Here is a 20760-nt window from a genome sequence, read left to right as displayed (position 1 = left end):
ATTAGTTTGTTTTTGACTATATGTGGCAGAAACGTTTCAAAGTGGTCCTCAACTACATTATAAGTCTGTAGGCTTCTTCTCTTAATTAATTATCTAATACAAAATGTGGAATTCCAGAAACACCTTCTCTATTTTTTACCAATTATCAATTTCATTAACACTAGAATACTTTGTGCATATATACAAATCCAATTGATGAACCTTAGCAGCTGCCTAAGGTGTTATGCAAGGCTGTAAATAACATATGATAGATCATGAAATTCCTAAAATACCAATCCACCTACCAGTCAATTTCTCAAAAAATCTGAGGGCATACACTTGTAAGTCCACATATCAGAATTATATGGAATTTTGACTAGGCATGGTCAACTTATGATATTCTACAAGAACATATCTTTATTTTCTACAAAATCCCTGGAAGCAAAATTCCCAAAATGCGATTTCTTCGATTTATCCAACACAAACCACTCTCCCAATCCACATCACCAAGTAATATGAGACCCACATGAAGTTAGGCTGCCTATCATGTTTCTCAGGGCCATGTAATGGTTTCAATCAATCCCAGCCATGTTCAAAGACCAAAATACAAATTATGGAGTTGTCTATCAAAAGTAACCCAACCAACGGCTCATGCTAGTGAGCTCACAATATTATCATCCGATTCATATACGCCATGAATAACCCTTCTGCAAAGGATATATTTTTTCAGCTATCACTCCAAAGCCGACACCCTAAACCCACATATTTATCTTCTTAAATGAATAATACTTAGGTATCATTATATTACTGCACCACCTCACCAAAAAATTTAAAAAAAAATAAAAGAAAACAAAAATTAAGACATCACATATATGATGGGCAGATAGTTTTCTATATCCTCTCATGGCATGATATACTTATTTTTTTTATTGGTCAAAGGGATTGTTTGAACATGAAGACAGAAGAAGCAATACAATAGACAATTTTTTTTTCAATTTAAAGTAAGCCAACAAAGTACAAACAAATGTATAACACTTTATATGTGGATAAATATCATTGATTCATCAACATAAGCAAAACCAAATGACATAAAACACCCCAAAAAAGACAAAAGTTGCCAAATGTGGAGAACCAAACTAAAGAAGGAAAATATGCCTCAATCAAATTAGTGGACAACTGAACCATTTCTCTTTGTTTATAGACAAGAGCAAACATAGAAATTTAAATTTTAAAAAAAAAATGATGTTGCTTGCCTTCTCAACGTGTATAGAATGATCTAGAGGAAATTCGTGCTTGACTGAATTTAGATGGGTGGTTGAACCTCTTCTTCTTCACAATTCACAAACATGAGCAAACATGAAATTCTAGAGACAAAAAAAATATTGCTGAACTGATCTTGATCTAGTTTATCGGGATGGATTAGATTTGCATTGGGATAATGGGATATCCAAAGTTCAATCTACTATGAATGCCGTGTGTAAAAAGCTGGAAATGCCTGAGGCACCCACTTTGGATGGAAACCCTCTGATTGAATGACATCACCCTCCAGTTGCATTTCTTGTATTCTGATGAGAGGGATTTACATTATCTGACTATTTTCAAGTATCTAATGCATTGATCAGTAAGGGAAAGCAACACCACTTCACAACTTCAAAATGTGCAGCCACGAGTTCTGGCTCCAATCAAAATTCAGCAGGGCCCACCACCCTGACATGTCTCTGTTTCATTATTGATAAAATTCAGACACTAATATTTACCATTTAGTAAGGATCATACTCCATTATCTCATACTCAGGAATCAACAGGAAATCAGAAGCGTGACGTTTATGCTGGATCCTGTGTACAATCTCAATATGTGTGTGCGTGTGTGTGGGTGTGTGTGTGTGTTCAGAATTCAGATGTTTCGACTAACTCTCTAATTACTACATCGGTAGGCTGTAGCTATATTAACATTTTACGAGGAATTTGGGAGATGGAACTAACAATGCTGCACATGATGCATAAAATAAAAGAGACAGCACCAAGAAAAAAAAATGCTGAAGACAGAGAAAATAATATCGAGATATGAAGCAAAACTAAATATAAGCACACATTAAGATTCTACAAAAAATCCAGAAAGGCATATTCATTATGCCATTTTCTACAGACTTGGTCTAGGTACAAGTAGTCAAGTAACTACATGAGAAACATAATTAAACTATCATTTGGTTACAAGTAGCAGAACTTGTAAGCGTCAATGCTGTTGTGTTTAAGATTTCCAACTAGTCTTTCAAATATCAGTAAAAATAAAGGTAATCAACAGTTACCTTTTTCTGCTATACAAAAACAAATTTATTCAATGATCTACTATATACATGTGTGACAGAAGTGATCACTACAATAGATACTTACCATGAAGTAAAATGTTACAAGAGAAATTCCAGCACAAAGTTCAGGCCACTCTGCTGTTGCAGTTAACTTGTATAAACCAATGAAGTCAGCAATAAGTAGGACTACATCTGGGAACTTCACTGGTAGCTGGTAGATATAAAGCAGAAGAATGCTGAAAAATGCATACAATAGGAGAGGCCTCCACCACCTTTAAATGCCATATAATATATATAAATCAGCTCATAAAATGAGTAGATATCTAAACATCAAGGTCTTCACATAAGGTTTAAATTAATCACATGTCATGAAAAGAAAAGAGATGAATTTAGTAAAACTCACCGGAAAAGACCAAGAAAATTACTCGTTAGAGACCAATTAACAAGACCAACACAGCTACAAATAAAGAATGGCAGAAAAATCCAAGATGGATGGCTAATACCCACAACCAACTGAACAGCAGGAAGCAGTAAGCAGCAGGAAACCCTGAGGTGGGATCCTTCAATGTGAAAAAGAAGAAAGAAAACCAAGTCAAGTCATCATAGCAACTAACTACTTGACATGATCAAATATGTAAGCAGAAGTCCACACACTGATAATTAATTGAGTGATGAAAATTATGGTTAAGATATTAATTATTAACATGTCATAAAAGAATGCAAATGCTATAGACATCTCTAAAAAGGAATCAATCATTTGAAAGCATATGACTGTTCCAAAAAAAACAAATCTTGGTATTGATCTCTTTTTAAGGTTCAGACAATAAACATAAGTATTACTTGGAGGAAGAATAATAGGAAAAAATAAAACAAATGAGAACTATAATGCGACATGGGTCCTTGGGAGTTGGGAGCATAACTGATAAATGCAAGATTTTTTTTTAATTAAAAAGATGTGGCTAACTGAATTAAACAATTGAGAGAAGTAAAACATATTTTATTGAAGACTTAAGAATAAACCAAAATTATATTGAACAAACCTAATTACATCATCATACAGCCTATTTTCTCTAATTGTTGTAGAGTTTGTAATTGCAGAACAAATATCTAATACCCTTTTTAGTAAAATTAGTTAAAAACACAAATTCATTGGTGCTGTGCTGACCCATGCAGGGCACAGGTACTGGACTGATGGGGTTACATGCTGGTCTGATGGGCCAGTACTTAAAACATTGCTTCATAAATGTAACAGTCATTGGTTGTCATTGCCAACATTGTGCTTCCGATGTAAGCTACAGATGAACGACGTAGGAAATATGAAACAGGGCAAAAACAAGGGGATTTCAAGCAAGACAAAGTGATTAGGCCTTATTTAGCAACACCAACAAAGTTCCCATAGAATTATTAAACTCTGGCAACTGAGTGAGCCATCAACAGAATACAAAACAAAACTTTTTTCTTCCGAATATGTTAGATTAGCTGTTTGTCTTCTCATGGTAATTTTTATAGGAAATTTCTTCCCTTCGTGCGGCTCCCTCCCCTAAACCCCATCATCTGTTGTTCCTTCCAGATTTCTAACCTTCCTCACCGATCTCATGCTCAAGAATTGCAGTAGATTGAAGGAGCCCAAAGTCAATTTGGGTAGGGGTGAGACAAAAGAGGTGGTGCTGACAGTAATGACGGCAGCGACAGTGATCATGGTGGTGATGATAGTGGTGGATGTGGTGATGATGATTGTGCTGATGATGATAGTGTTGATGGAGGGGAAGGTTGTAACTGTGGTGGTGGTGATGATGGTGGGTGTTGGGGGAAGGTGTGACCCTAAGGGGAAGATAGGGAAGCAATCAGAGCTGATCTGCATTGCCAATGAGGGACATAGGGAGGAATCAAAGTTGATAGGAGTCCCCGAAGTGAGAGATGGGGAGGGGATAATGGTTGTTGAGATCAACCAGAGAGGGTCAGGGTCACAAATGGGGGCGATCAAAGGAGATCGAAGTTCGTTCGAGACAGCTGGCGTCGCTGGAGTGGGTTGGGGTCGCTTGTAGGGGCAATCACGAGGGATCAGAGTTCATCGGAGTCATGTTCACCAAAAAGGGTAGGGATCATCAAAGGCCGCCATCAAAAAGGGATCAAGGATAGGAAGCCAAAGAGCCAAACCTTGTATTTTTATTTCCTGGGGTCTTGGTGGAGTATGAAACATTGAAAATACTCCCAAATTGGATAAAAAGGGTTCTTTCTTATTCTTGAAATATGTTTTGTTCAATAAAATGCTACCCTACAAAGAGCCACTCCTTACTCAAGCTCCCAATAAGGACCAATCTTTCATTGATTCATTCTTTTTCTTTTCTAAAAAAGGTTATGAATTACTTATGACAAAATGGGAAAGTGAAATGCATACCAGGGTATTTTCATCCTCCAAAATCGCTTTCCAAACACCACCATAGGATATTTATACATTGGGGAACAAAAGTACTAGAGTATCAACCAAAGTCCACAATCTCAGTACTGGATATCGTATCAATACCGTACCATACTAGTATGGCATGGTACACACCCTGATACAGTGGTACAGTATGGTACACACCCTATACTGAAATAGTTTTCAAACAATTTTTCTCATTTTTCATCTCAGTATGCCTCAATACATATTGGTATGCTTCGGTACAAGTTAGTACATCCCTCTGTACATTTTGGTACACCTTGATATAGATCGATAGGCGGTATAGGTTCATACAAGATGGTATGGGGCTTATATACCCACTCGAAGTTGAGTTTCATATCAGTTTCCTCCCAATATGGTACAGGGCGATATGGTAGACCATAGTATCAACGAATACACTGGTATTTTTGCGTACCCAAACAGGGCCTTGACATATTTGAAAGAAATGTCGTACTTATTGCATTCATTACTAACACACTCATATGCTAGTGTGGAGTCTCACTCTGATGGCTCACAACAACACCACTCAAACAAGTATATTTGGTGTTCACCATTGCAGCCAAACATGAGTTTTCAGACTCACCTACAAATAACAAAAGTTTCGAGTATCACATATAGAAAGGCAACATTCCATGACAGCTTGAAATTTTGGTCAATCAATAATCTTGAAAGTTATAAAGCATAATTATGATCATAAATGGCATGTAAGAGAAGTAAAAACTACATGATTGCTGCGGTGATTCTAATCACTTATCATATAATAACAAATAGAAAATTATAACTCTAACAATATACCAGATCAAGCATATTAAGACAAAATTAATCCAATTGAATTTAGAAGGGAACCCAAAAAAAGGTAGGCTAACTAGAGCGACTAGCATTTAAAAATCACGTTCCCAAATTAAAGGCAAACAACCTTAAAGCATTATAACTTAGTGTAATATAAATAAAAATTCAGTTATGTATGATAAATGCAGAAAAATTAAAAAGTAAAGCTTGTCAGTATGCAAACCTATATGATCAACTGCAGACAAGAAGTTTAGCCAACAGGAATCTTGAAGTCTATTTCCAAGGACTTCAACTAAAGCAACAAGAGCAGCTGACAGCTGTATGATCACAAAGTAGATAACAGATGTTGATCCCCATGGCTGGAATCTGCAAAATGTTTATTGTATGTCAACTAGAACAATCACTATGCACTATGCACAGTAAGCTTGTAGATGAAACATGATTAAATTTGAATCTCTGTAATTCTGTAAGGCCAAATGCACCAAGAGATAAAGAAACCTTAATATTAGAGCAAAGCAATGTTGATTCTCTTATTTAACCATCAGTACAGGAAGATTTATAATTACTCTTGAAACTCTCAGATAGTTAAAGCCTTAAAGGCGGGAGAAGCTGATCATTCTATCTCAGTTATGATCTCCAAGATAACTTTAGCACTTTAAGTGACATATCATACACCATATGAAGCTTTCTTTTCTTTAAGATGTGGAATGTGTTCATGGCATTCTGCACTGCAGTAATTGTACCAGACAGGTACAAAGTCCCAGTTAATTTGAAAGAATATAACCAAAAAAGGAAAGAAAGAAAAGAAAAGCATATCTGCCTATGCTTTCCACCAACAAAGAAATGCCAAACAAAGATGGTTAATTAAAAGTTTTGAATCTTTAACCACGTATTGTTGGTGATCGTGTCTATCAGTGGCTGCAAAGAAGCACATAGAGATCACCAAATAGGCAAAAGAAGAAAAAATATAAAATGCAATTCCTCTGTTTCATACCTAAAAATACAAGAAATACAAGAATAGACTTTAAATATCACCTCACAAACCCAATCATCTTTGCCCACCAAGCATCCGCTATGCTCCACCCTTGGCCCTCTATACACCAAAGAGTATGAAAAATGATTTGTGCTAATATAGCAAGGACAGAAAAGATGATTGTACACCATGCTATTAGATGTAACTTCCAAGAACGGGATCCTGTCAAGTAGCATGTCAGTGTCTAACATTGTTTGAAGATTACATAAACTCATACTGGCATTTGAAATCATGCAATTTCAAATTACTGAATATTATTTTGCCATAATACAGAAATTTCTAAACACTGAAAGGAAAATGAACTCATGAATTTGATTTTAAAAGATGATATTCTAACAAGTTACGGAAACTTGAAGGCAAGAAAGGTTCACCATGTTATTTAATTTTGCAGCTCAATCAATTGCATGTACAACACAAGCAGTGGTCTCCATATATTTAGGATGTCAAAAAGATACACACAACATATCACGTGAAAGTAATACTGCATATCTTGCACTGCAAGGTCCACGTATTTGAAAGAAGTCGAGCAGTGTCATAACAATTTCTCCAAAAATACAAGATTTGAATGAAACATATCACTTGAAAGGCTAACTTATGATATCACACCTGCAATGGCTGCTTTTTACAAGAATTGTTGAAAATAGAAAATGTCTAATTTTCACATGGCATGTTATGTCAGCAAAGGAACACAACACATTTCATTTGGCTTCTGCAATACATAGCTTTCAATCATAAGAAAGAAACCAAGCATGAACAAAAAAGAGTATGTTTGACTAAAAGTAGGCTAAGGGATTATTGACCTAATTGACTTTAAGGTTTAGCATTTTCAGAGCATTTAGACATATTTTCTAATAGCAGTTTAAGGTTTTCAACATACATTGTGGTAACAAGCAGAAAAATTCACAAGGCAACACAAGTTCCAGAGTGAGCCGCAAAATGAATACGAACATTTCAGTGGCATGGTACAATTCATCAGAAAGAAGAAATCATTCATTGAAAATAAAGTAACAAAGTAACAAACTGTGCGAACATCATTTCAGAAACACTGTTACAAGCTATCATTAAAAGATTCCAAATCTTCCTTCTCTCACCATCAGGGGCTATCATCATAAGGCTATTGATGTGGCCTAAATCTAATCCGCCCATCGCAAGTCGACACGTAGCAAGCACGTTTATAGATTTGAATTCAAAAAATTTTGAATTCTTCGCAGGTCCAAACAAAGAAAGATCATGGCAAATTTGAATCCAGATAAGACCAAGGTTACAGCAATCCCTCAATTTCCGCCTCCAAATTATAATGGATCTGCACTCCCTCCTCTATATCACGAAGGCCAAGGGACTCCAAAGGAGAGGAGGAACAACCAGAGACCCCAAGCACAAATTGTGACAAGCTCTCATGGTGAGAGGCTCCCATAGAGAGGTACTCAAGCTCTCATGGCTACCTCTATGCCCAAGTCATCTTCCATGGCTGTCCCTGCACGCTCTTTTCTCAGGGCGAGATGCACATCCTTGGAGACCAAGATGCAAGTCGCTGGAGGCCACCCTTTCATGCCACCCAAGATGCAAGCATCGTGCACACAGGATGCGATTCCCTAGAGGACGTCCTTCCAAGCCAGCCGAGACACAAGCGCCATGCACACAAGACACAAGTCCCGAGAGGCCAGCCTTCTATGCTATCTGAGATACGAGCATCGTGCACCTAGGATGCGCAACCAAAGCCATAACAAGCTCCCAGGCCAACCTCCTAGGCCGCGCATCCTTCAAGATTAGGATGCAAGTCCCTGGAGGCCACCCTTCTGTGCCACCCGAAACATGAGCATCATGCATACAGGATGCACGACCACCAGTAAACTCCCAAGCCTCACATCCTTAGAGATTAAGATGCATCCCTGGTTATGTGCCATACGAGATGTAAGCGTCGTGCACATTAAGATGCACAACCGCCAACCAAAGTCATGCCCAAGCTACGCATCCTTAGAGATCAGGATGCGAGTCCTTAGAGCCCACCTCTCTATGCTATTTGAGATGCAAGTGCCATGCACATAGAATATGCAACTGCCAACCAGAGCCATACCCACCTCCCAGGCTGCACATCCTTGGAGACCGGGATGCAAGTGACTAGAAGCCATCCTTCCATGCCACCTAAGACACAAGTGCCATGCACACAGGATGCACAACCACAGATTGGAGCCATGCCGAGCTCTCAGGCCGTGCATCCTTAGAGATCAAGACACAAGAGCCAGGCACACAGGACACATGACCACCAACCAACTCCTGTGTCGAGCATCTTAAGCTGAGCTCCCATGCTAAGCACTTCAGACTGAGCTCTTAAAGCCGAGCTCCGATGCCAAGCACTCCAGGCCAAGCCGAGCTCCCATGCCGAGCACTCCAGGCCGAGCTTCCATATCGAGTACTCTAGGTTGAGCTCCCATATTAAGCACTTAAGGCTAAGCTACCATGCCAAGCACTCCAAATCGAGCTCCCATGCCGAGCATTCCAGGCCAAGCACCCTACACCGAGCAAAGAGCACTCCAGGCTGAGCACTTCAAGCCAGGCATTCAAAACCTAATGATCTAAGAAAATCACTCTAATACAATGCTTTTTAGTCTGTTGCTATTTCTAGCTATTATTCCAAAGCCCTACCTAACTTAAGCATTATTTAAAGGAGGCCCGATTGGAGCCACCCCAATGGACCATTCTCTTCTCTTTGTGAAAGTCCGCGACTCTCCATGGCAAATTGGTGCTCCATCTTCCACCACCGTGGAACAAGCAGATTGATCTCCACTCTCCGGGCATCCCAACTATCAAACCATGGTTGGGCAAGATTTGAACATCAACAGCTACCATCTAGACAAAAAAGATGCTTTAACGAGACAGTACATGACAACTTATACCAATAATAGGACTTCCATTATTAAAATCAATGTCGTAGAACGACCTAACTCAAAAAAAGCACCATTATAGGCATACCTTAAGGTCTTGTTCTTAACCATGCTACTCCAAGTTTACCCTTTCAAAACAATAGAAAGGTAAAAGATGGGACCTATTAAGAGCTAGAAAATGACCCAGCAACCTATCACCTTTCATCTAGGTTTAAAAATCTTGAAGAAGGAGAATAAATATATCCGATCATAACATCCATCTAGAAACAAATCTTAGAGTGCTTCCAGACTTGCATCTCACCATGATTTGAAATTTAAGATTTCTCCTAACTCCTAAGAAAGTATAGCTACAGGAGCATAAGTTCAATTGCATAACCATTCGGTGGTCCTTATGAAACAAACTTGCAATGACAAGCAGTACACATGACTATAAACTATAACCGATGAGCATATTGTTTATGCAAGCACACGCACTATGCAACAAGATGCCATCAACATCTGTAACACTTATGTATAATATATTATAATGGTTTCAAACAAAGACTTTGCCTGATAATGATAGTAGAGATCTTGTGCTCTTCATGAGCTCATAAACTATATGTATACCAAACCCACAATAGTGAAATCTAAGATTATAAGCCCCTATACGTACTGTAAATCAAACCAAATAAGTAGAGAACTCAACAAAATAATTGGAAAGGACCATGGTATTATGAACAAGTAGAAAAGTTGAAAAAGTTCGTATGATCTGTCAAGCTGAAAAGTTGGAAAAGGTGACAAATAAAAGGCCTTAAGAAAACAATGTCACTATTCAGGCAAATATGGAGGATCTAGAAATGACATTACGAAAAAGATCAAGAGCATACAACCCCTAGCTCCATAATACATACACACAAACTAGCGCAAGGTTTTAAATCCTAGTCCCACTCGGTATTAGGACAGCACCATCCTGACACTTTGTACAGGCTGGTATCTGAGTTACTTGTTTGTTACTCTTGTTTTTTTGGTTTTAAAGATTGTTCAGAGGGCTTTTTGGATTTATGTATCATAAATCAGGATTACAAGAGATTTTTTAGCCTACAATCAGATTTATGGTGTTAAAACCAATAAAACTACAAACATGGGATGGGGTTTGGTGCCCATGATTTGAGCTCTCTCCCCTTCTTCCTCTCTTTTCAACAAACAAACAAGAGAAAAAACAATAATAATAAGCATTCAAGGTGTTGGAATTGTGGGTATCGGCCATCCTGATCGGCATCCACGTTCATCCCAATTACCAACAAAAATGGGCCAAGAGAACCTTGTTTTTCATGTATTAGTATCCCAGAATTGTCCCAAGGCCCAGTATCTCACAGATCGATAAAGAAAGGTGGATGGACCGAGACAGACTAGGTCTTTAGTCCTTCTAGTCTGTCCTACAAGACAGTCTTAAACAAAACAAAAGGTTAAGCATGGCTAATGAACTAGATGATACAAGTTATATATTCATTGGCAACGGACGGACATAAAGTGAGCGTCAAACAGCCATGAAGTATAAAATTCAACCAAAAAATGGTCAAACTTTATATCACAAATGATATCTTCTGTGAAAGCAACATCTGTAGGATACCTTAATTTTAAATACAGGTACATATGTATCTACATATGTACGTGTAACGGGAATAGGTTCAGAAAATGAGAAAAAATGAGGATTGAAGCATGCACCCCATGCATGCATACCCACACACGCACACGGTCTACAAAACTAGTTCTAGAGGATCTTAGTTTCTCATCATTGTATAATTGGTCATACTTAAGGCATCTCCACCATACATTCTCTCTCTCTCTCTCTCTCCCTCCCTCCCTCTCTCTCACACACACACATATTACACAGTCTAGAAAACTGGATCTAAAGGATCTTAGTTTCTCATCATTGTATAATTGGTCATACTTAAGGCATCTCCGCCACACATATTCTGATTTGAGTTACCAACAATATATTTTGTAGAATCTCCTTACCCAAACTCTCCGCCACACATTCTAATTTGAGTTACCAATAATTATTTTGTAGAATACCCTAATCCTAATTCTCGGAAACACACGCACACACATACATGCATGCATTGCCACCCACAAGGACACACCCACATGCGCACACACGCACACGCGCACAGACATGCATGCACACACGCACATGCACACGCACACATGCACACGCATGCACGCACATACCCACATGTGTGCATGCACAGGCATATGCGTACACACACATGCACACACACAACTAGATCTAGAGGATACACACACACTCTCTCTCTATAGAGATCTAGAGGATCTTAGTTTCTCCTCATTGTATAATTGGTCATACTTAAGGCATCTCTGCCACACATATTCTGCTTTGAGTTACCAATAATATTTTTTGTAGAATATCCTTATCCAAATTCTTCCTTAGGTTTTCTTTCTTCGCCACATTTTTAGGTTTAATTTTACTGTTTATTCTTCAGCTTTCCAGTTCTTTATAAAGATCATAGCCTGACAATCATGGATTCAACTTGACCATTTCAGTATTTCACCATATTGGCTTAACATTTTTGGAATTAACTAAGTATAACAACTCAATCTTTGCCCTTCATAGTTAGTTGTATTGTTCAAAAGCTAGGGATATTAATGGGATTTCCAATAACAAAGCTCTTCACAAACTCAAGAAACAAGAAAACAAAGAAAAAAACTCAAAATCTTTACCAAAAAATAAAAAACAGAGAGAGAGAGAAGGGAAGAGTGGAAGGGGTTGCTAATACAACATTCTCAAAGCTCATGAGGCTTTCACAGGAACCCAGCAACCCAAAGAAACAACATAGAGCTTATTTTTCCTTATTCTCTCCTTAATTTCCGCCAATTTCCTGTCTATGTTTGACCAACTGTTTTCTCTTTTTTGTAAAATTATTTTTCTTTTTTGGTCTGATTTGAGTTCCTATTCATGTTAAGAAGAGGAAAAGGAGACTTGGCTCAAACCTAAAGGGTGTGCACTATACAAGATCAAAGCAAGCACAAGTGGAAGACAATGCACATTAGGCCCGGTTGCAAAAGCAGTTTGCACTAACTTTGGATGCTTATGAATAAAGACAAGCCACAATCCTACCAATAGTGCCTAGATGCCAACAAGATAGAACAAGCCCCTATCTACCTCATAGTAGGTTTATGGTTTTGAAATAAAAGGAACATTCAAGCACAAGTAAAAATCTACCATAATACAATAAACAATTAATAAGCAAAGCAACAGACAGCGATGAATCAATATACAATGATTCGAAGCAAATTCACACAGCACAAAACATTTGCCTGCATGTGGAATCAGCACCTGGACTTGCAAAAGGGTTGCATATTGGCCTTTTAAAATCAACAAGATGCCCTCTAAATCAGCACCACAAGTTTGGTAGACAATCACCACCCCAACAAGAGAAGAGGAAACCGAATGAGCTTAAATCAATTTTAACCAACTACATCAAAGGACAAGTGTAGACGGGGTACTCAATGTAACAACCCAATATCACCAAATAAGGCTACTCAGAAATTGTTACTTAGGGTCCTCGGCCCTGCTTTGATAACCAAGACCTTCCCAATGCACAACTGATATTGGATTAAGCATGTGTCTACACAGGTCCTCACACCCCCCTCATTTAAGCCCTAGCATCCTTAGTAGAGAAGGGTCCAATCAAAAACAGCCCAATTACATACACTGCAATTGGCTCGTGGTCAGCTCCAAAAGGGCCCATGCTCCAATGTCTTCTAGTCGCACATGGATTATGGGTTGGGTTAGTTCTGACACCAATTGCAACGACCATGTATGATTAGGAACATTCAAGCATGAGCTGTTTGGGGCTGATCACAAGCCAGCCAATTATGATATATGCGATTGGACTGTTTTGATTGGATGCTTCTCTGCCAAGGAAGTCAGTCTACAATAGGGGGAATGTGTTAGGGCCCGTGCAAGCATGTGTTTAGTCCCCCATGGGCCCCATCTGTAATACACTAGGAAGGTCTTGGGCATTTGACCAAGGTCAAGGATCCCAAATACAACTTCTAGCTAGTCTTTTTGGGTGAGACCCCAGGTGGCTGTGCTTAAAGTGTTCCAAGAGCCCATACGTTGACCAGAATTTGTGTCATGAGCGCCTCCAGAATTCAACTTGGTTATTTGATTCTAAAGATAATAGGACTTTCCCTAGCTAACTCAACACCAAAGGGTGGTCATACAACTTTCATGCAGTCAAATGGCACTTAAGCGCACCTAAAGCTTTTTATAACATGTATATGGCCATCCAACAATTCCTAAATCTAAAATGACTCCACATACAACAATTTTAGACTTGATAAATAGGTTCTTGTTCTCCAAATGTCTCAAATAGTTTGGTTTAGCGATCAAATGTTGGATGCAACGGCAGTGTTTTTAAGTTCAAATTTTGTCTTTGTTGTCTCTACCGAACAAGGTTCGCCGTCTCGGTGCCGGGGGCTGTTTCGGCCGGCTGACGATATGGTTCGGTACAGTTCTGTACCATACCAAACAGGCAGTAAACCGACGAAGGCACCGAATACGAATCGAAAGAAGAAAAAAAGAGAAAGAGAGAGAAATAGAGAGAGAGGGAGGAAGAAAGAAAAGAAGGGAGGGGAAGGAGGGGGTGGGGCCGTTAGATAGCCTCCGACTGATAATCGGACGGCGCAGTCCACACGCACGGTGCCGTGGGCGTGAAACAGGGGCGACGCCCCTGTTTCACGATTTTTTTCAAAAACGAAAACTTAAGTGAAGCCGGCAAATGGTTTGCCGACTTTATTGATTTTAATTTTTTATAAAAATCTTTTAAACAGTGAAACCGGCAAATGATTTGCCCGCTTCACTGTTGATCTTCGTCGCCGCCAGCGACGCCGCCTGCCATCCCCCTCCCCCAACCCTAGCGAAGCCCGCATCCGCGACTACGACACCTCCCGCTCCCATCTCCGGTGATCTCCCCCTCTCTCTCTCTCTCTTTCTCACTCGTTTCAAAGCCCTATCGGGCAAACCAACGAGCCGCAGACACTTTTGCGGCCCTCCGACAGCCACAATAGGCCACCGCCGGCCTTCAGCGGCTCCCGCCTCCCTTCCTCTCCTCTCTCTTTAACTTTTCCTCTCTTTCTCTCCCTCCTCCGCCGGTATACCGTTTGAACTGACCAAACCGTGCCGGTTTTCCACCGGTCCGGCTCAGTACAGAATGTACCGACCGGTTCGGCATGGTACAGTATTCCATGCTACTGAAGCTATCATATCCTTCTAGCTGTGAAACTGACTCCTATTCTATGACCAGCAAATACAAATTTTCTAAGTTCATTGTTTCTCTAGAAATTAAGTGTCATCACAAATTCTCCCACTAATTTGTGTCCATAAAGCCTAGAATTCGTTTAGGTATGTCCCAACCCACCAACTAGCCTTGACATAAATCTCAAGGCATAGGCCTTCAAAATCTGACATAACTTTTGGTGCCATCATGATTTTAGTTTGAGCTTTGGTGGTTGTCTATCACTTTTATTGATCCCTTTATGCCTCTTTTCTTAATCTTTAATGCATAGTAGACCTTGTATCATGTCATGGAGACAGATTTCATGGTATGCCTCTCCTCATTCCACAAGAAGGCTGCTCAAAAGCCTCTCATAACCTTGGAAGAAGATGTTTTCTTTTAAGCTGCTTTTTCTTCTTTAATATTTTTGTTTTGCTAATTTTTATTACTCCTAATGTCATTTCTCTGACTGGTTCCTTATTTCCTTTTTGATAATAAAAACACCAAAGGACTATGAGTCTGATGATGAGTTACCAGACAGGTAGTTAAGTTACTTGATCTATTTTGCTGTTTCTTCCTAATATTAACTTTACGCTCTACATATTAGATTTAACCGTTCAATTTCTTAAGGCATATTATCACAATGTTACTCAAAATCAATAGTGTTAACATCATGATCCGCTAAAGGTATCTTTTTTCTCAAATACAAGATGCATGTCTCAAGATTTATGCATGAATGATCCTAAATTAGCATAGTAAGACAATATTAATGATAAAACTATAGGATTAATACATTAACTTCTCGAAATTAAAATTATTAGGAACTGAAATTACAGAAAGAAACATTAATGATCTTTTTTGAAAGCATTCGCAAAAAACTTTACAAAAAGTTTACAGCCATCAAAATTGAATACATGCAGTTGCACCCAGAACATAGACACACAGTGACATACAATAAAAGTTCCTGTAAAGCATGATGATAAGACAACTTTTACTAAATATTGTACATATTTAAAGTAGGGCACTGACTCATAAATCAACTGAACTTCAAAGATAAGGCAGCAGTAATAAATGTTCAATCTAAAACATGAACTAAATGCACCATGCAATCACCACTAGTTATATTGCCAATGATGCATAATGCATACACATACATCCATATGGATACAGTCAACACGTTAAATCAACATATCTCAAAACAGTTGAAGAAACTAAATCCATATATAGTAAGAGAATGTAAACAGTAATAGAATAAAAAAGGTAAAATAATATTTCATCTTAAGAAGATAAAAAAGCATGCATGGAAGAATTCATTGGAAAAAAGACAACCTAGTGTCAATAAAAAAAACAAATAACATGCAACACTGGAAGGCACATACCTATTTTTGGAGCAGTAAATTGAATGGCCAAAAAAACTAACATATTGACCAGAGAAATCAAGCTCCAGTCAAGCAAAGAAGCTGCAAAGACAAGAAGGAAATAAACTTCTGCATGTGGTGAATGATCATAAACTGACATGATAAAGCTCTACAACAATTAACCTTCCTAACATTGATGGTGAGAGATTATGTCATAATTTCTAAGCAGGAAAAGATGTTGTCTATCCCTCTCCCACCTCCTCCTCCTTCCGGACTTTAAAAAAGAAAAAGAAGAAGAAGGCATTAGATTGCTCAATGGGCCCCAAGGCAAGATTATTTAGCTTAGCCAACCATGTCATATATCATATTTGAACTTTTAGTCCCCTCCAATCCCTACATTAACACCCCCCCCCCCAACACAACAACTCCCACCCAAAAAAAAAGAAAAAAAAGAAGAAGAAATTTTTAGCTTTCATGATTAATCATTTTTCTATGTAATTTGAACCAGACAATCCATATTCACATTATCTAGAAGCAAAAATGAAACACAATTAAATAGGTAAGTTACACTTCACTATTAGAAACTGCAGAATCGTAAGGGCAACAAGAAAACTATCATAATTTCACAAGCCAAAAGAAGTTTTAGGGAAAATAATTACACTCATGAAATCTGCTGAAACAATAGCTGCAATGAAAACATGAGAAATAACAAAACAATTCATGAAAGAATTACATAGTTAGAACTACAATATGTGGATAATGATTATAATTAAATATTAAATACTGATAAAAGGTGCAAAATTCATAAATAAGAAACAGGTTTAAAAGTGACCAACTGACAAAAAAAAAGATACATGGAAATGTTGTCCTAAGCTATTCAATCATCGTGAGTCATCCAATTCTTATTCAAATAAATATGGATCAGCTTATTCATGTTTTCCTATTTATTCAAGTCCAAATCAACCATCTATTGTATGTGTGCATGCATACAGGTTAATATAATCACTTCCTCTTAAGAGTGTCACTCAAATATGTCAAAACATAATTAACAGGATAGTCTTGATTCTTGAAAGTGGCAGTTCCTGAAATTGGCCTACCATTCATGCCCATGAATCAGGTGTATGTGAAGCACTAAAAACATGTAACTTATACTAATTTGGTGCAACTTGCACATGCACGAGCCAAATCACTATTGTTGTGGAATTTAACATATATAATTTTTGAAGTGTTGGCATTTGATGCATGTTATTTTTTCATTTTAAAATCATTCGAATATTTTTATAAGATTTTGGTTGTTGGAGTCAGAACAAACTAAGTCAAAGTTTATATCCTATAATTTAACAATTGTGAAGGGTGTATTGGATGTACTACAAAACCATAATTTTTCATGATTTCTCACGTTTACAAATAACAAGTTATGATTTTATAATATAAGGTGTTTTGTTAAGCAATAAATTTCATAGAATCCTACTATATGAAATTGAAGATTTCTACTTTGGGTATAACTTTCCAAATTCATATTTGTCTCTCCAAATTATCTGGTGCTTCTCCAATTAACACTTCTAAAAAATCTCAAAATCCTAGAGAAGGATCATGTCATGATTTTAAATTAGAAACCTTCTATAGGGATCAATAAGACCAGGACACCTTTGTCCCACATCCCGCCGAGACATAAATTGGTTCCAATTGTACAAAACAAGCAAAGGATGGTCAATGCCTACTATCTCATGTTAACCATCACCTACACATCTCATTTTCTCCTCGCATAAATGCGAGAATAAACTGCAGCCATGAGATGGTAGGGACATGACATCTAGAATTAAATCCCAACGTCCTCTCCCAAGACATAAACGAAGCAGATAGGAAGCCTAGGTATTCAAACTACTCACATGCCTTATCTTGGAAAGAGTAGGATCTTTCATATTCAAGGACAGCACAAAGTATCAAGAGCATAAGTTTCACCCATGAGATATGCACTTGGTCCCTTTGAAAACAATTAAAACACTGGAGTCATCACCTTGCTGGTGGACCAAGGCAAGTGCTGGCCACTCCTTTTTGATGCCATGGTAAAAAAAGAACTATGCCATGTGATCAACCCAAACTGCAACATCGATGCAAGAAACATTAAAGTTCATCCTGTAAGAAGCTATTGATGAGCCCAAGGTTGGTACTCAATGTTCCAAGATAATGTCTTCAAAAATTTAATCTCATCTTGCTGATATTTCTTGCTTCAAAAGTTCATCCCTGCCATTCATTGCAACTACCAGTAATACTAGATTGTTAGGTCCAGAGCCCCAATGAAAGGCATCTTGATCAAGCAAGAGAGTGAGATAAAGAAATACACAGAATTGTCCAAATCATGAAGAAACAGCCTCCCCTCCATCACTCAAAAGCCTGGGACATTTCTTGGAAATTGTTTTCATTAACACGAAAAGCTGTCTATATTCTATAGATACCATAAATCGACAATACCAACACCATTTACACAATATGAAAAACTTCGCCATCAAGACGACAACTAAACATGTACACCACCAGGAACATTCATCCTGCTCCTGGATAGTTTGTTTCCAAGTAAAACGATCGTTTTAATGTTCTCATGATTGCAGAAGAGGAAACCGCTATTAGATCCTTAAAACATTAAAGAACGAATCGTATCTCCTCAAATTTGGAAACCTGGTTGAAGGTATCATTCAAGAACCACAAAAGGTACCAAAGGTTCATACAATACGAAAGAAAGAGAGAGAGCAAATACCTACTAAGAGTAGCAGAGGCAGTACGAAGCGACCAAGAAAACCTTCCATCCGTCTTCTCTGTATACCAAATCCCGTTCCCATCCGCTATCTATCTGTGCTTTGGAGAAGGGAAATCCGCTGATGGGTTTTCTAATTCCCAGCTGGCAAATGAAAACCTATCTGGAGGAATCATCCAAATCCTCTTCAAGCAGGATCGATTCCAAAATCAAGAATTGGGATCAAAAAGGATCGATCACGAGATCAAGAACTGGGATCAAAAGTCCAAGAGCAAGAGAGAAAACTGACAAGCAAGTTCTTAGGAGAGGAAGCAAGAAAGAAAATTGATAAGCTTTTTCTTGGGAAAGGGGGAAGGAAATCGCGGCCGCCGGAAAGAAATTGGAGCCGCGATTGCGACCTTGGATCAGTTGCAACGACCCGTACGAATTCTCCCCTGCTTGCCTATATTGGTCGATCATGAATTATCACAAAAGAAAATTCTGCTTAGAATTTTTAAACGGGAGCAACAGCTGCCGTCCATTATAGTGAACGCCGGATCCGATTCCGCTGATGGACGGGAATAGATGTGTTCGGGGGGCGACGGGAAGGTTGGACTGGTAGGTTTTATATCCGCATGAAAACCATATGGGCCTGTGCACTGGGTTTGAGGTTGGTCCGCTCTCGGCAAGCGCGCTATTGGAAAAGTGGGGCGGGGCGAGAGTGCTTTATCTAAATAATTTTAAAAAAAAAATTATTTATAAAAATAATATATTTTTTAATTATTTATTAAATTAATACAAATTTCATAAAATATCAATCAAAATAACATTTTATTGTGTCCACGTCACCACCTCTTTTCCATCCTTTTTCCATATAGATGACAAAAAATAAAATAAAATAAAATAAATTCATCATTTCTAATGGTATTTTTGAAAACGCTATTTGAAATGATGAGTTTAATTATTAATTTTCTAAAAAAAATATAAAAATTAAAAAAATAGAAAAAAATAAAAATGATAATTTTAAATTTTTAAAAAAATAAAAATTTAAATTTAAATAAAAATCGACATTTCAAATTAGTATCCCCATTTCAAATTATCATCTCTATTTCAAATTATCTTTTTAAAAAAATATCTAAAAAAAATTGATATAAAAAAAATAAAAAATATCATTAAAAAAATTTAAAAAAATAAAAATTATAATTTTAAATTTTAAAAAAATAAAAATTTTAATTTTAATTCAAATAAAAATCATCATTTCAAATTACAATCCCCTTTTCAATTTAATTTTTTAAAACAAATACCATAAAAGAAGAAAAAAATAAAAAAAATAAAAAAAATAAAAATTATAATTTTAAATTTAAAAAAAATAAAAATTTTAATTTTAATTTAAATAAAAAATATCATTTCAAATTACTTTTCCCATTTCAAATTAATTTTTTTAAAAAAATATCTCAAAAAAATATCTTAAAAAATTAAAAAAATAAAAAATACCATAAAAAATGAGCAAAAAATGAGAAAAAAATAAAAATTATAATTTAAAATTTAAAAAATAAAAATTTTAATTTTAATTAAAATAAAAAATATTATTTCAAATTACTTTTCATATTTTAAATTAATTTTTTTTTAAAATATCTCAAAAAAATATCTTAAAAAATAAAAAATATAAAATATCATAAAAAAGAAAAAATGAGAAAAAAATGAAAAAAAATAAAAATTATAATTTTAAATTTAAAAAAATAAAAATTTTAATTATAATTCAAATAAAAAACATCATTTCAAATTATTTTTCTATTTAAAATTAATTTTTTTAAAAAAATTCCAAACAAAAGAAAAAATACCTAAAAAATGAAGTGCTTTTGGATGGAAAAAAAGGGGTAAAAATGGGAAAAAAATTGAAATTATAATTTTAAATAATAAAAAAACTAAAAATTTGAATTTGAATTCAAAAAGAAATTAA

The 20760-nt window shown here is 36.8% G+C and overlaps 1 protein-coding gene across 2 annotated transcripts in view; it reads right to left on the bottom strand.

Moving 5' to 3' along the window:
- Window positions 1-19246, bottom strand: part of LOC105039770 (piezo-type mechanosensitive ion channel homolog) — a 114850-nt gene extending 95604 nt beyond the window's left edge. Inside the window, exons 1-6 of one of the 2 annotated variants that reach the window (XM_010916035.4) lie at window positions 18825-19246; window positions 16091-16171; window positions 6550-6709; window positions 5738-5880; window positions 2689-2845; window positions 2371-2557 (exon numbers count right to left, since the gene is read on the bottom strand). In XM_010916035.4, coding sequence (XP_010914337.1) covers window positions 2371-2557; window positions 2689-2845; window positions 5738-5880; window positions 6550-6709; window positions 16091-16171; window positions 18825-18906 — 810 coding nt within the window. In that variant the 5' untranslated portion in view covers window positions 18907-19246. The remainder of the gene's footprint in view (window positions 1-2370; window positions 2558-2688; window positions 2846-5737; window positions 5881-6549; window positions 6710-16090; window positions 16172-18824) is intronic. The other variant, XM_019848360.3, reaches the window with a different exon arrangement.
- Between the last annotated feature and the right edge of the window lie 1514 nt (window positions 19247-20760).

The sequence above is a fragment of the Elaeis guineensis genome, chromosome 1 (assembly GCF_000442705.2).
Source record: "Elaeis guineensis isolate ETL-2024a chromosome 1, EG11, whole genome shotgun sequence".
Classification (NCBI taxonomy): domain Eukaryota; kingdom Viridiplantae; phylum Streptophyta; class Magnoliopsida; order Arecales; family Arecaceae; genus Elaeis; species Elaeis guineensis.
Note: the sequence above shows the minus strand (reverse complement) of the source record. Positions and strands in the feature narration are given on the sequence as shown.